Source organism: Cydia pomonella, chromosome 4 (assembly GCF_033807575.1).
Source record: "Cydia pomonella isolate Wapato2018A chromosome 4, ilCydPomo1, whole genome shotgun sequence".
NCBI lineage: Eukaryota > Metazoa > Arthropoda > Insecta > Lepidoptera > Tortricidae > Cydia > Cydia pomonella.
Window position 1 is genome coordinate 7,839,309 of NC_084706.1, and position 14,546 is coordinate 7,853,854.

Genomic DNA, 14,546 nt, shown 5'->3' on the forward strand with positions numbered 1-14,546 from the left:
CAGCTTATTTCAGGTTGACATTTGGAATACTCTGGATTTTCTTGTTTCCACCGTCTGCGTTTGTTACACTTTTCCATCGATAAATTGAAAATATTTCGTGACAATCTTTGTTTAGTTAAAATAATAACATTAATTTCAAACCATTATCGGCTTGATTTTGAACAATGAACACCTGCCTCATTGTTGTCGAGCAGGTTGTTATCTATGCAGTGATTAGAAATTCGGAGCTACTTTTGTTCCTTCCAAAAAATTTACTATATAATGTCTAGTAGGTAAACACGTCCTTTCAACTCTTGCTGTTTTAATTTGTATATTTGTTTTGTTCCGAAAATTCGATTTTTATCCATATATGTTAGCATATTATTTGTATATAGGTTTTTGTGTAAATAAACTTGTATTGCCTTTATATAAACCCTTATCTTGACAAGGCTCAAAATATTTTAAATTTGACGATTTTTAGGGTTTCGTACCAAAAAGGTACAATAGGAACCGTCATGGTGCGACTCTATACGTCCGTCCGTCTGTCTGTCACATTGCCAAATATCTCGAGAACTAAGTACTTGAGCCATCGATACAAATTTGGAATAGTTATGAACAACGCTAACCCATGCACATTGAAAGTGTTATTCTTTTATTGAGTATAGAAAACGCTCAATATAAAGAGAAGGCAAAATTTGAATGTTTACTTACTAGGTCATGTGGGGTATCATTTGTTTGTGGGGTTGTTGGGGTTTGGGCTCAAATTGTTTTTTTTTTTTTTTTACAATACGAGACGAGATCTGTTGTTTCCGCGGATCCATGCTGATTATTAGGTACTAATTAATTTCCAATAACAATTCTCTCGAAATAGGTCGATTCTTTATAGCAGAATTATTTTGTTAGGTAATAAAGTGAACCTGCTAGATTTTTGTACGTTCTGTGCATCACGGATGTTATAACGCCAATATAAGGGTAAAAATATATTGGTACGTTTTAAAATACCTAAACAAAACTTAGTCAGTTGTTCATATTGCTTTTTAATGTTTCATACTCAAAGGGTAAAAATGGGACCTTATTACTAAGACTTTGTCTGTTCGTCTGTCTGTCTGTTTGTTTGTCACCAGGCTGTCTCATGTCTCATGAACCGTGATAGCTAGACAGTTGAACTTTTTATAGATGATGTATTTCTGTTGCCGCTATAACAAAAAATACTAAAAACAGTATAAAATAAATATTTCAGTGGGGCTTCCATACAACAAACATGATTATTTACCGTTTTTTTTTGCGTAATGGTACGGAACCCTTCCAGCGCGAGTCCTACTCGCAATTGGCCGGTTTTTCACTCACTTTATTCTAACTAATAAAAAATCTTACTTGTGAATTATCAAACTTTAATTTCGGTCGCTTATTATACTGGAGCTTTTATTGCAATATTCTGATTTGAATCATGATACCTAGAGTTTCCGACACGACCGACGAGTAAATAGGTATTCAAATTCATTTTATTGCACTTAGGGTAACCTTGGATCTTTGGAAGCTTGGTTGCCAGCCGTCTAACACGGAATTGAAGGTTTTGATTGATATAGTGCGCGCGAAATGCACTGAGTCGTGTCATTAGGCTTCATGGTCGCAATAGGTAAAAGGTGCAGGTAAGATGTGCTGCAAGTGTCGAGGGCATATCTTTAATACTAAAGTTCAGAATACCTACCGTACCTTGTCTATAAATTCAGAGAATTCTGCAAAATTTTTTTTTTACTGAAATCAAAATTTTTCAATTATTTCTAGCTTTTATGTTTTTTATTATCAAAAACATATCTCTTTTATATTTATTTTTATCTCACACTCTTTTATACAATTATATATGGGATTTGAATCATCAGGGTTTCATTATTTGTCTGTATCTACAGAAAGCAATTAAGAGTTCGATCTGATTTACTTATCGTTTGTTGACTAGATAAAAACCTTATTGTATTTATTTATTTATTGTATTATTTTGTGTCTTCTCTTTTTTCTCTTTTTTGTACATGAAATATATGATGAGTGGACGGGTTTAGATATTTTTTAATGAGTACTTTTAAAATACTACACAAAATAAAAGAAAAAAAACACACTGTTCGGATGGGTCTAAATTTCATACTTCTGCATACTTATGCAAAAAAAAAAAACTCTAAACGGGTTTCATCTTAAGCTGAGCAGAATTATGTATGATGCGAGTGCGTATGGTATTCGAAACGCAAAGTGCTACGTTATTCAACTTAATAGCCATTAATTTGGTTCGTTAGCGGAATATTGCTAACGAATGTGCGGCGAGCGCATTCCGGCAGCCGGCGCGTGGTGAAACGCTCAATTAGCACACACACAGTTAAACTATTCTGCCTAGGCTTTCCTAGAAAAGGCAGCAAATTCCCAAAAAGTGTACAAATAATAATTATCTCACCGTATATTATAATAATACTTACATATTTGCTCGTAACTAAATTTGATAAAAATGTGTTTTATAACCATGATATATTAAAAAGGGATCGAGGTCCTATAGTAGCAAGATTTACTTATAAAATTCCTTCATGTCAAACGAGGAAAAGACTGCTTTATTAATGAGAATCTGGGAACAGAGGAAGCTCAGAAGTCAGGGCACGATGATGGGGATGATTAATAAGCCTCATTTGCGGCGCGCGCTGGCAGCCGACGCGCGGGCACGGCGGGCGCGAGCGCCGCGCCTCCGCCGGTAGGTACGTGCCCGTCTCCACGTACATCGTTTGCGCTTCCGCACCGACAATTTATTAGATTCCACCCCATTTCTACCTTTTATCTCTATTATGTATTTAATGTTATGGTCTCGCATTCCTGATACGTAACGTTTACTTAATGCGATATGTAACGTAAATTTTAAACAGTAAATTGCGACACTACGTTCGAGTCGCAACCTGTCTAAAGCGTTCCCCGAAGAGGAAGAACGCCGGGACCCAGCATTATTGATGTAATTGGTTTGTAATGCCACATAAACCCCCTAAACGTGTCGAGAGGCTGGACTGGGAGATAAGGCACCGAACGCTCTCCCACAGATTTTATTTCATTTAATGTTCTAGTATACTTTATTTTTCACCTCTATGGCCCGGTGATTTAGCGTCCTGTTTTTTTTATAATACCTAGTTATTGTATAAATAAGAAGATTTAGACACCTGGAGACAAGAAAAAGCGATTTATTTATAAGATTTCTGCCATACATTGTTATACTGCCATTCAAAGTTTATAAAGAAAAATAAGAACTCAACATTCCTAACTGAAACAGAAACATGTAATTGTATGTACCTAGAAGTACTTTGAATCGGATTCGAGTCCCTCTTATTGTATCAGCATTAGCCAAATCCTACGCGATCCACGCCGCGACTGCTCTTGTAATGTTTGCATTTAAACAAGCATCCGAGTTGGAATAACAACGAACTGAACTCTATAAAACAGCAAGGATAGTCGTGACTGTTATAGAAAATACTAATATCAGACATATAATTATTGGGAAGTCGGATAGGTAAGACGTTACACTCGATACGAACTAAGTAAGTAAGGTAAGTTAATTTTATTTTACAAGAATTGCGTATTTTATACAGGAGCCATGACTACTCATGTTAGAATGTAGGTATACGTACAATATAACGAGCAACATTACTAATAGTAAATAATTTTAATTAACATTTATTTTTACCACTTATTTTTATGCTTCTATTATTTAATTATTTTTCAAGAAAAAATATATTAAAAACTCAATGGTATTTTATTGCCTCTTTGCCTAGTTGGTACTGACCCTGCTTACGAAGGAGGAGGTCCCGGTTTCGAATCCCGGTAAGGCATTTATTTGTGTGTTCATCATGGATATTTGTTCCCGAGTATGAATGTTATCGATACATCTATGTATATGAGTATGTGTATCATCACCTAGTAGGTACCCATAGTATAAACTTTACTTAGTTTGGGATTTTACGAGCCTTTACGAACTTTTATTTTATTCTTCATGCGAAAATTAATAGAAGTAAGCGTAAATATATTCCAGTCTATAGCGGTGGGTGACACAGGTAGCGAAAGCCAAATTGATGTACCCGCCGAGCGATTGGTGGATTTACACCACCGGCGGGCCAGCCGGGCACCGGGCCGTATAAAATGCAGGAATACTGCTTACGCTCCGCGGTCGCAACGCAACCTAGTATTTTTCATAGAGCAATGCTCGTGTCGTACAGAATCCTTGTAAATTTATTACCCTCGTCCGTCGGGGGTGCTGGCCAGTTTCACGAATACTAGATAGGACGCTTTTGTACACGTCTTGTTGAAACATGTATTCTGGCGAGAATATTGAGACCGACATGCAAGCTCGCTACAATGGAGTTTTCGTTCTAAAGTCCGACAATAACAAACATGCTAAGTATTTAATGCCCGTTGCATAAAATTATATATATATATATATATATATATATATATATATAGATGTAGCTGTATTCATATCTACCACGAGCTCAACAAAAGTAAGATTTAGTTTTCCGTACTCCACACAAATCAAAACAGGCGAACTTGAAGGAATTTAGTAGTATTAAACTCTTTATTGTACAAAAACACATACTAAAATTTACAATTAGGAAAAGGCGAACTTATCCGTTAAGGGATGTCTTCAAATTAACCTTTGAGTAGGATGAGAATTTAATAAATCCTAACAATAAGTTTAAACTACAAGGTCTAGAGATCTAATAATCCCTAAATATTCAATAAATAAATAACTTGAGTTAAGTAGTATGAGAGCTTAACAATAACGTTAAAGGCTATAAACCGAGTTTTATCGGAAAGGTAGTATAAAATTCATGAATATAAAAATGCAATTTTATTTGTACTCGAGTAAAAACCAGGCTATTTTAAATGTCGAAAATACAGGCGGGTCACCACGACCGCCGTCGAGCGCGCCGCTAGTGTGTGAAATCAACTGGAAATGTAAAACAGATGTTATTTTCGATGGGTTTTATTCGGGAAGTGACACTTAGAAATGTTGTCAACATTAGTAAAGATGGCGGCGATTTCTATTAATGGGATCCGATAACCTACTTTTGCGTAAACTTGACTTCCGATTGTGCAAACTACATCACCAGATGTCACTATAATATTGGTACAATTTAAAGGCATTAATACAACATTAAGAAGGTTGTATATACCTCGTATGTCAAGACCAATCTTTATTCATAATGTTGTTACATAGCAATTGTTGTTTAGTGTCCAAAAAAATGTAAACAGAGTTATGATTCATAATAACTTATTATTTCTCTAGTTATTCATTTTGTAGTGCAGAGCAAAGCAGAGTAAAATCGGAGCAAGCATTAAACACGAGTCAAATTCAAATAGGGAAATTAGAATCCCAATAGTTTCAAGGTTACAAAGCCTGCAGGTTTGAAATTTTAACAAAGTTCTAGGCAATGCTGCCGGTAGGATTTGATATTTTCGAAGGTAAGAAAAAATACCATCCTTAGCGCTATTGCAGCGACGAAAACAAGCGATCATTATTTTAATTTTGTTTACAACAAACATATCAGATGAGCGATGACACTCTGCCAAGATTTGTGCAATTTGGTTCCGCTATAAGTAAGACGAGATAGAGTGCATCTATGAAGGTACGTGCGTTGACAAGACATACGTTATATGCCTGAAATCCATTAGTACAAGAAGGACCCGAACCACGACATCATTACTCATGTGTTTATTTGAAATAATATCTGGAGCGAATTGTGTACGGAGCTAGAGAGCGAGATGAAATAATCAAGAATTCTCCGAATGTGCACTTTACCTGTCCGCCCTTACCTTACCTCCGGAATATCTTTAATTCAAGTCCAGTTGGATGTTAAGTTCAAAGAAGAAACGCTCAGTTGAGAACTAGGCAAGAAGTTTTGCACACATGAGAGTTCGTAGACAAGACATACGTCCTATGCCTGAAATCCATTAGTACAAGAAGGACCCGAACCACGACATCATTACTCTTGTGTGGTTATTTTAAATAATATCTGGAGCGAATTGTGTACGGAGCTGGAGAGCGAGATGAAATAATCAAGAATTCTCCAAATGTGCACTTTACCAGTCCTTACCTTACCTCCGGTATATATTTGATTCAAGTCCAGTTGGATATTAAGCTCAAAGAAGAAACGCTCAGTTGAGAACTAGGCAAGAAGTTTTGCGCACATGAAAGAGTTTTAGGTCAGACTGAGACACAAGTCACAGAAGACGAAGCTAATGCAGCTTTGTACACAAAGATGAACAAATACATAATTATGTATTAGGTAAAAAGAAGAACAATTCCAAACAAAATCAAAAGCTGCACGTACTTACAACATCTAGTCTTACTACGAGTATAGACTTGCTGTACTATAAAGTATGTTTTTTTTATTCCATTCTTTTAAAACTACATAATATTAGGTGTACTTGGGCGGCTTACAAGTTAATATTTTGTTTGATATCTTGTAAGTGAAAAAACTATTAAAATTACAAGTAAATAATCATCGAACAAAAAATTTACTTACTTGTAAACCGCCTATGTAGACCTACAATTATGTAGTAAGAAAGTACCTAACTACAGTAACTACCTACCTACGTATACGGAGGCATATGTAGATGCGCACTCACACATACATAGCTAGTTTCGGATATAAAGTAGAGATAGCGCTTAGAAATTAGTTTACTTAAAACGTTTCAAGAGGGCTCTCTTTTCCTATATACTTAGTTTACTATTTGGTTTTATTACATGAATACGTAGGTAGTTCATTTTCTTTGCATTATTATGCAAAAATTAAATTATTTAGAGGTATTTTACTAATTTAGTATATCATCAGGTCATCGCTGCTATCTTTCTAAAGCAATTAAATCGCTTAAAAAGCCGAATAAAAAATAGCAATAGCAGTGCAAGAAAAAATAAAATAGTGATATATATGTACATATGTAAGTGAAATGACGATGTCCAAAATGTCTGGCTATTGTAAGCTCTCGTTTGAACTCTATCAAAAGCTATTCAATGCGCCTGGCTCGCTATATGATACTCGTAGTTTGTTAAATATAAATTCTCGGATATGAAATAATTGTAACAAAGGATACCTTTGTAAACAGTTGTGGCTGTCTGTTATATTAATATTTTGTTTTAATTCCTTTTTTCAATAAATGTCTGTACAAATCAATTCAATCAGCAATATTAAATACTGTATAGGAATAACTAAACATATTACTAAGAACATTTTACAGGTGTACATAGGTACAGTCCTAGACTTTAATTTTGACCGCGGCTGGCAAAACGTGCAACTTTGTCTCTTGCCATAAGGACGAGATTTGCTTGATCATTATATGAATAACCTGACAAGGCGTTCTTATGGCAAGCGACAAAGTGGGACGAAGCAGTCGTGATATTTCGGCATTTTGGCGGCCAACTCCACTATTTTGATTTCTATAATAATTTTAACATAGCCTAAGTCTTTAACTACGACAAATCTAATGACTGCTCATACGTTGAAACCCATCAAACTATAAAGGCTATAGAGCGTGACAAAAAATTGGATACACATCATACATGTATACACGCGAAAAGGGACAATAATAAATTTTATACAAATGATCTATAGCTAATAAAAATCCATTTCTAAAGAGTATATATATACCCCTCTAAATTAATCAAACGAATTAAGAATATCACGACCACGTGTCTATATGTCACGAACGGGAACTCAAAAGTCCGTGGCGGCGATAGAATTTTAAGGCCACGGTGGTGACCATTTGGAACATGTTCGGAATTTACCGTGAAATTACTTTTGACTTTACAAATGTAAAATAATTAGCTTAATACTGAATGTCTGAGGTACATCTTATGTTACAAAGAATAACGTGAAACTAGTACTGACTTTCACAACTCAAACACGGCGGTTACGCCTTTAGATTGACCGTTTTTCAAATTAATACATAGAAATAATTTTGAACAAAACTCCCTTCAGTAATTTGCAAATCTAAAGTTGGTGTTCTAAAATAGTTATTTACGATACAAGTGCGAAAAATAGGAAATTCGTAACGAGTGGCGATAAATTAAAACACGACCGAAGGGATTGTTTTAAATCGACACGAGTTGCGAATTACCTATTCGCACATATATCGTACAACGTTTTACAGTACATATGACACTTTAAATTTTCGACATAGTTACATAATGTGCTAATTTACGCACTAGTGTGGAAAAGTAGCACCATATGTACTGTAAAAGCTTTAAAAAGGCTGCCAGTCGTAAAGATAATTTTCTACCGAGTACCGCATGTTTATATTACCACGCGCGGCGGTGACACGAAAACTGATCGCAACATGTATGTTGTTTAAAATTATATAAAGTCGATATATCCATACAAATTTTAAACAGTGTTTTAATACGGACAAGTATTTTATATTTGATAAAAATTCTTGGAAAATCACTTCATATTAAAAAAATATCACAAAATCCGGGGAAGTCACACTACACATTCCGTGACACTTAGAACTTCTAACTTTTTTTTTGCATTTTCTAATACTTTTAGGACAATACATTTAGGTTATCATAAAACTAGAGGTAAACTGATAAGTATATTGATATAGACTTTACTTATTTTCTTAAAAATGTATGCTATTTTTACAGGTAACACAAAAAAACATAAGAATAAGATTTACCCAGGTACTTACGCGTAGTTCCACTGAGCATCGTATATCGTATTGGAGTTGAAAAATGTTCACAATCACAATAAATAGACATACACACAAAGTAACACTCAATAAAAGGAACACAACATAATCAGAGTAATTTAATAAACTTTTGTATATTGTTGGTACACTGACACTTTAGACAGTCAACAAACAGAATGGTCTTAGTTGCTAGGTAACTTTTTCCCTTCCTTTTTCGAGTTCCGTACCCAGAGGGTAAAACGTTTCCCTATTACTAAGACTTCGCTGTCCGTCCATCTGTCTGTCTGTCTGTCCGTCCGTCAGTCACCAGGCTGTATCTTATGAACCATGATTGTTAGACAATTGAAATTTTCACAGATGATGTATTTCTGTAATTTAATGATAAAAAAGTACGGAACCCTCAGTAGGAGTCCGACTCTCACTTGTCCGGGTTTTCAAAAGTAATAAAACTCGAAATTGGAAAAAGAAGCCTTGATATCATATAATAGGTATAAAGGATGACTCACGCTAGACCGGCCCGAGCCCGGGCCGAGGCGTCCGACGCGTCATTTTCTATGACGGCTGATCGGTAAAGGTATTAAAGATTTTTGATTTGATGAGACATTCATCGTCATAACAGTTTTTTTTTACAAGGGGGCATAGTTGCTGTTTAACTCCTTATATTGAAACCCGAGCAAGCAAAGATCCCAAAATTGTTACGTAGCAAGTGGTCAAGAAGTGGAATCATGAACGTTGCGAGGGTTTCAGGGCAAGAAGGTTAAAGAAACTTTGCTACTGAAATGAAACAAAAAACGCATTTCTAATTCGTAATCCCACATCTCTGGGTACGCAGATACCTATAGTCTAGGTATACCTACGTAAGCCCGTCTATCGTCAAGTCACACTTGTCACACACTCGAAAACGGCTCTAACGATTTCGCTGAAATTTGGTATATGGGAGTTTTTGGGGGTATACAATCGATCTCTTAGTCTTATGACAATGTTTTCCCAAACATAAGACTAATATATCAATAGATTAGTCTTATGTTTGGGAAAACGCGTGTTTTCGAGTTTTCATGCGTTTTTCTTTCGACGCAGAATATGGTCGCTAATTTCGTGTTGTCGGCCAATGTCCGTCTGGCCCAGCGGGTTAAGACGCGGACTGCTAGAAACGAGTGTTACGGGTTCGAATCTCGCCCGGTGAATAACTTTTGTGTTTTTTTTTATATATGTTCAAGTTTATATATATATTTTTTAATTTTTATTGTTTTAGACAAGTTTAATTTAGTAAAAAAATTTAGTTAAGATTATCACCTATACACCACCAATTATTACAATAAATAGTTATAACCGAGCAACGCTCGGTCGCCCAGGTACTGATACTACTGACCTATATAAATGCTGCCCGGAAATTATTGCAGGTGACTAAATAAACACCCTGTATTGCTAAACAATTAAATTAATGTTATACCCTTGTTAATATAATCCAACATTGAAAGCTGCATGTTACCATAATGGCTCTATGAATTTAAAGACCACAACTTTTATCACACAGATCATTCGGAGTTTCGTTTGTGTTTGAGTTCTTTGTTTGAAAAAATAATTTTCTTTTAGAATCCCGTATGCTGACAAGACCACGCCGGAGCCAATCCTGAGCAACAATGGGCGAGACACAAAGGTCGAATCGATCAGAAACAGCTACAACAGCCAGTTGAAAGTGGGCATCTACGGATGGCGGAAGAAATGCCTTTATATTCTCGTAATGGCGCTCATGCTTATGATGATTATCAACCTCGCACTGACGCTTTGGGTTTTAAAAGTGTTGGATTTCAATTTGGTGAGTTATTTTACAGTAAGATTCTCTCATTCTTATTTTATTCACACTTAACATACTACCCACTTTTACAAGGTTTCTTTGTTTGATCCATTACCTTATTAATGAACTAGTCATTAGTAAAAACCTGCATTAACCACTTTACAAATGGTAAGTTTATCACTTAGGCAAATTTAAAAATAAAAACATGCTTATTTGAAAGAGATGAGTTAATAATAACCGATTGATTTATGGTTTGTTTTATTTTAGGGAGGGATGGGCCAGCTAAGAATAGTACCAGGAGGCCTACAGTTACAGGGGCAGGCTTTAGTGCTGGACTCGCTATTCGCTTCGAGCATCAAGTCGAGGAGAGGCCAGCCCATTGCCATCGAATCATCTAGAAACTTTACGGTTTCTACAAGAGACACAGAGGGATTGTTGCAGAGTCGGTTATTTTTAAGTAAGTTACGAGTATATTTACGTCAGGTTGGTATGTTCGTTTTCATAAATAATTGTTCTCGATAACAAACCGGTGGTAACACATATCCACTCTCTTTAATAATTCTATTTCGTAGAATATATATTTTTGCCATTAAAGCTCGCAATCTAGTGCACTGAGTCAATGTGATCACCCCAGTTGAAGCGGTTGGCAATTATAACACCTAAATATTTTTGTTTAGAAACTTGTTCCGACTATGCCGTACACTTGCAATTTTGGTCACAATTTGGTAGAGAGTGGAGACACTGGTGGTCGTGCCATATAATTATAACTGCTCTTACCGATCTTGATCGACTAGAATGTATATGAAGCAAATTAGTTTTATTTGAATTTAAGTCCAGCCCTACGTCATGGGAAAAATTGCAATTGCCTCTCTGCAACAGTTACGTTTTTATCTGCAGCAATACACTTACCAAAAGACAACTTTTAAAGATACCTACAACAACATATCGTATGCTGATCTTGCTACCCGATTTAGTAGGGTTATAAGTATTTGGAATTAACCCTAATGATACAAGGAGCTTATGCTGATATCAAATGATGTCACTAAGTACCGAAGAGTTAATTTATTTTTCTTTGTAATACAGGTCACGATCGTTTAGAAGTAAACACACCCAGGCTGGAGGTGCGCGACGCGCGGGGCGCGCTGTTGTTCGGCGCCGGGCAGAACTCGGTGACCGTGGGTGCGGAGACGCTCACCATCACCAGCCCCGCTGGCGTCGCGCTGCACACCTCCGCGCAAACCCCACTGGTGCGCGCGCCACCATCCAAAAGACTAACGTGGGTACATTTTAAAACTGAAAAGAAAATTCAGACGTGAGCAATTATTGATGACGTGATTAACTGACAACCAATTAGTTCCAGAATATGATATTTGACCCGTTAAACCAAAAAAATCTAATCTAAATACCCGGTTGTCTTCGAAACATCGGAGAACATACTTACATTTAAAAAAAGTTCCAACGAGTTGAATAACAGTTCTTCTTTCTTCACAGATTACATTAGATTTTTAGATTTAGATTAGATTATTTTTTACAGATTAGAATCTCCGACGCGCTCACTGGAAGTGCACGCGCCGCAGGGCATCGAGCTGGAGTCTCGCGCCGGCGGTATCAGTGCCAGCTGTCTCACCACCTTTCACCTCAAATCTGTTGCGGGCGCTGTAAGTTTTCCACTGGATATAGGTTTGAGTATATCTTCGACGCGCTCACTGGAGATGCATAGCGCTGAAGTCTCGCGTCGTCGGCGCGTTCACCACTTTCTATCTCAAATCCGAGGCGGGTGGTTTAAGTGTATATTGTAGTTTATAATAACATATTGTATATTGTATTTATTGTAGTTTAGAGACTGATGCGAAACCTAGTAAAGTTTACAATCCCTAAGGCATCAAGTAGAGTCATGTGTAGCGCATCATTAAAAAGCTTGAAGGGATAGCCCTAAGAGGAAATCCACTGGTTCTCCAGAACAAGCCGGTCACGGTTATCGTAAGTTCTGAATCTGATTCTTTATTTTAAATAACGTACGTAAGTAATACTTACCTAAATATATACCTACGTAAAGAAGTATAGTCAGTTGCAGAGAAATCTGGCACCCCGGCACTCAAGTTTAACGTTGTAATCTTGATTCAGCACTAATGAAATACTACATATCTTTTTACAGATACGTTTAGACGCACCCAGTATATACATGCCCAAGCTGAAGTCGGCCTTACCGTTACCGCCTTCATCGCCGCACTCGCGCGACCCCCACCACCAGAACATCTACCAGCTGTGCGCGTGCGCCAACGGCAAGCTGTTCCTCGCGCCGCCTCACGGCCCCTGTGCGGCTAGGGAAGAAAGTCTCATATGCCGATAATAATATGTACTTAGGCTTATCTGATATGACGATTTCGGAAGCTGCCGGGTGTATTCAAAAATTATTTAATCAGTAAAGCAGCCATTGTTAGGTAGGTATGACCAATTGACCATAAATATTTTGTCTTCAACTTTACATTTGTGATTAAGAGTTAAAGCCAGTGTTGTATTGTACCTATCGTATTGTAAGGTTTTGGCTTGAGTCTGAATATTATTCCGATGATTTATGTTTTACTGAGCAAAATCACGATATATATTTATATATTTTTTTATTATCGATATATTTTAAGCTAAAGTCACACATTTAACCTAGTTTTTTATTATTATTAACTGATCAGCGATAGGCTCTAGTCGCACCTGATGGAAAGTGAAGACAGGGCCTAAGATGGTTTTTACCGGTTCAGTAGTAGCCTATTCACTCTTGCTTTAAAGAGACCGAGGTCATATTTATCAGAGAATACAAGTAACGGGAGCGCATTCCATTCCTTAGCCGTCCGTACCAAAATCCGTCGTGCGAACAAATAGAACGTTTACCACGAACAGGTGCATTCGCTCCCCACGCCTGGATGTCCGATGATGGAAAGGGGAAGGTGTTATCAGGTCTTTGGCACAAATTTTGCAAAAATTTGGCACAAATATATAAATCAGTATCGCCGACTAAGTCGTAAAATAAGAACTAGAATCATTTTTTTAGGGTGGTTCCCCTACACGAAAAGTGGGGATTTTTTCGCTTCAACCGATAGTGTCATTGAAACGAATATAGGTCTTTAAGAACCATTTTTTGATAAACGTAAAAATTTTGGGAAATAATCACTCTGAAAGAAAAGAAATGTGCTCCTCCCCTCTAACTTTCGAAACATGAACCAAAAAAAAGAAAAAAAAGTCGTGAAAATAAAGTATAGTAAAGTCTTTCAAAAAACCATAGCGAACCTGATCAGTTCAGCTGTTTTCGAGTTTTTGCAAAAAGTCTATTTTGACGGAAAGGAACTCTACAAGTCTACACTGAGCATGGTCTGACATGTTCGTGGCCGGTTTTTATGACGTTATATTCGTTTTTTATATTCAGGTAGGTACCTACTATACTAGTAGGTAGTGAGAAAAGATACATCTCATCAAAAACATAATCATGTGAAATGAGAATGATGATGATGATGATGATGTTGACTTCTCCGGCAAAAGTAGTATTTGTTCACTTAGTATGTAATTTTATTAAAGGTCAGGATTTGTCTTGGCTAGTTTGTATATCAACAGACTAATTAAAAAAAATAGACAAATACATATAATTTATAATATACTGTACATAAAACTCGTCAAATCCTGAATTTTAGTTACACCCCAAGTGAACTAGAACTTGGCACCTATATAATATGTATATATCTGAATTATTTTGCATATTCTTAGTATTAAACTTGGTTCTCATTTCCATATATTTATGTTTTTGTTGGGATTACATTATTTACAAATTTTTATTCAGAAATTATTAGTATTCATCGTAGTTGATTTCGAAACTAAAATTTATTTTTGCTACTTAAATTCAGGTAGGTAGAAAAGGTACATCTTAAATCACTGTTTCTTTATCTTAGGTTTGTAATCACACAATTGCCCAGCTGGATACCAAATTTCAACTTGCTAGGTCATCCGGAAGTGGGTTAAATTTTGATGTTCGGTCAGTTAGTCAGTCAGTGAGAAAAATCTCGATTTATTTTAATGCTTATATCTTAAT

At 36.3% G+C, this 14,546-nt stretch overlaps 1 protein-coding gene across 6 annotated transcripts in view; it reads left to right on the plus strand.

The window, feature by feature from the left end:
• Positions 1-13,457, plus strand: part of LOC133516981 (delta-sarcoglycan-like) — a 50,326-nt gene extending 36,869 nt beyond the window's left edge. For all 6 annotated transcript variants that reach the window (XM_061850076.1, XM_061850078.1, XM_061850079.1 and 3 more), the window contains 5 exons: positions 10,273-10,495; positions 10,742-10,931; positions 11,558-11,750; positions 12,009-12,132; positions 12,630-13,457. In XM_061850076.1, the coding sequence (XP_061706060.1) occupies positions 10,273-10,495; positions 10,742-10,931; positions 11,558-11,750; positions 12,009-12,132; positions 12,630-12,824 (925 nt within the window). In that variant the 3' untranslated portion in view covers positions 12,825-13,457. The remainder of the gene's footprint in view (positions 1-10,272; positions 10,496-10,741; positions 10,932-11,557; positions 11,751-12,008; positions 12,133-12,629) is intronic.
• Positions 13,458-14,546: the final 1,089 nt, after the last annotated feature.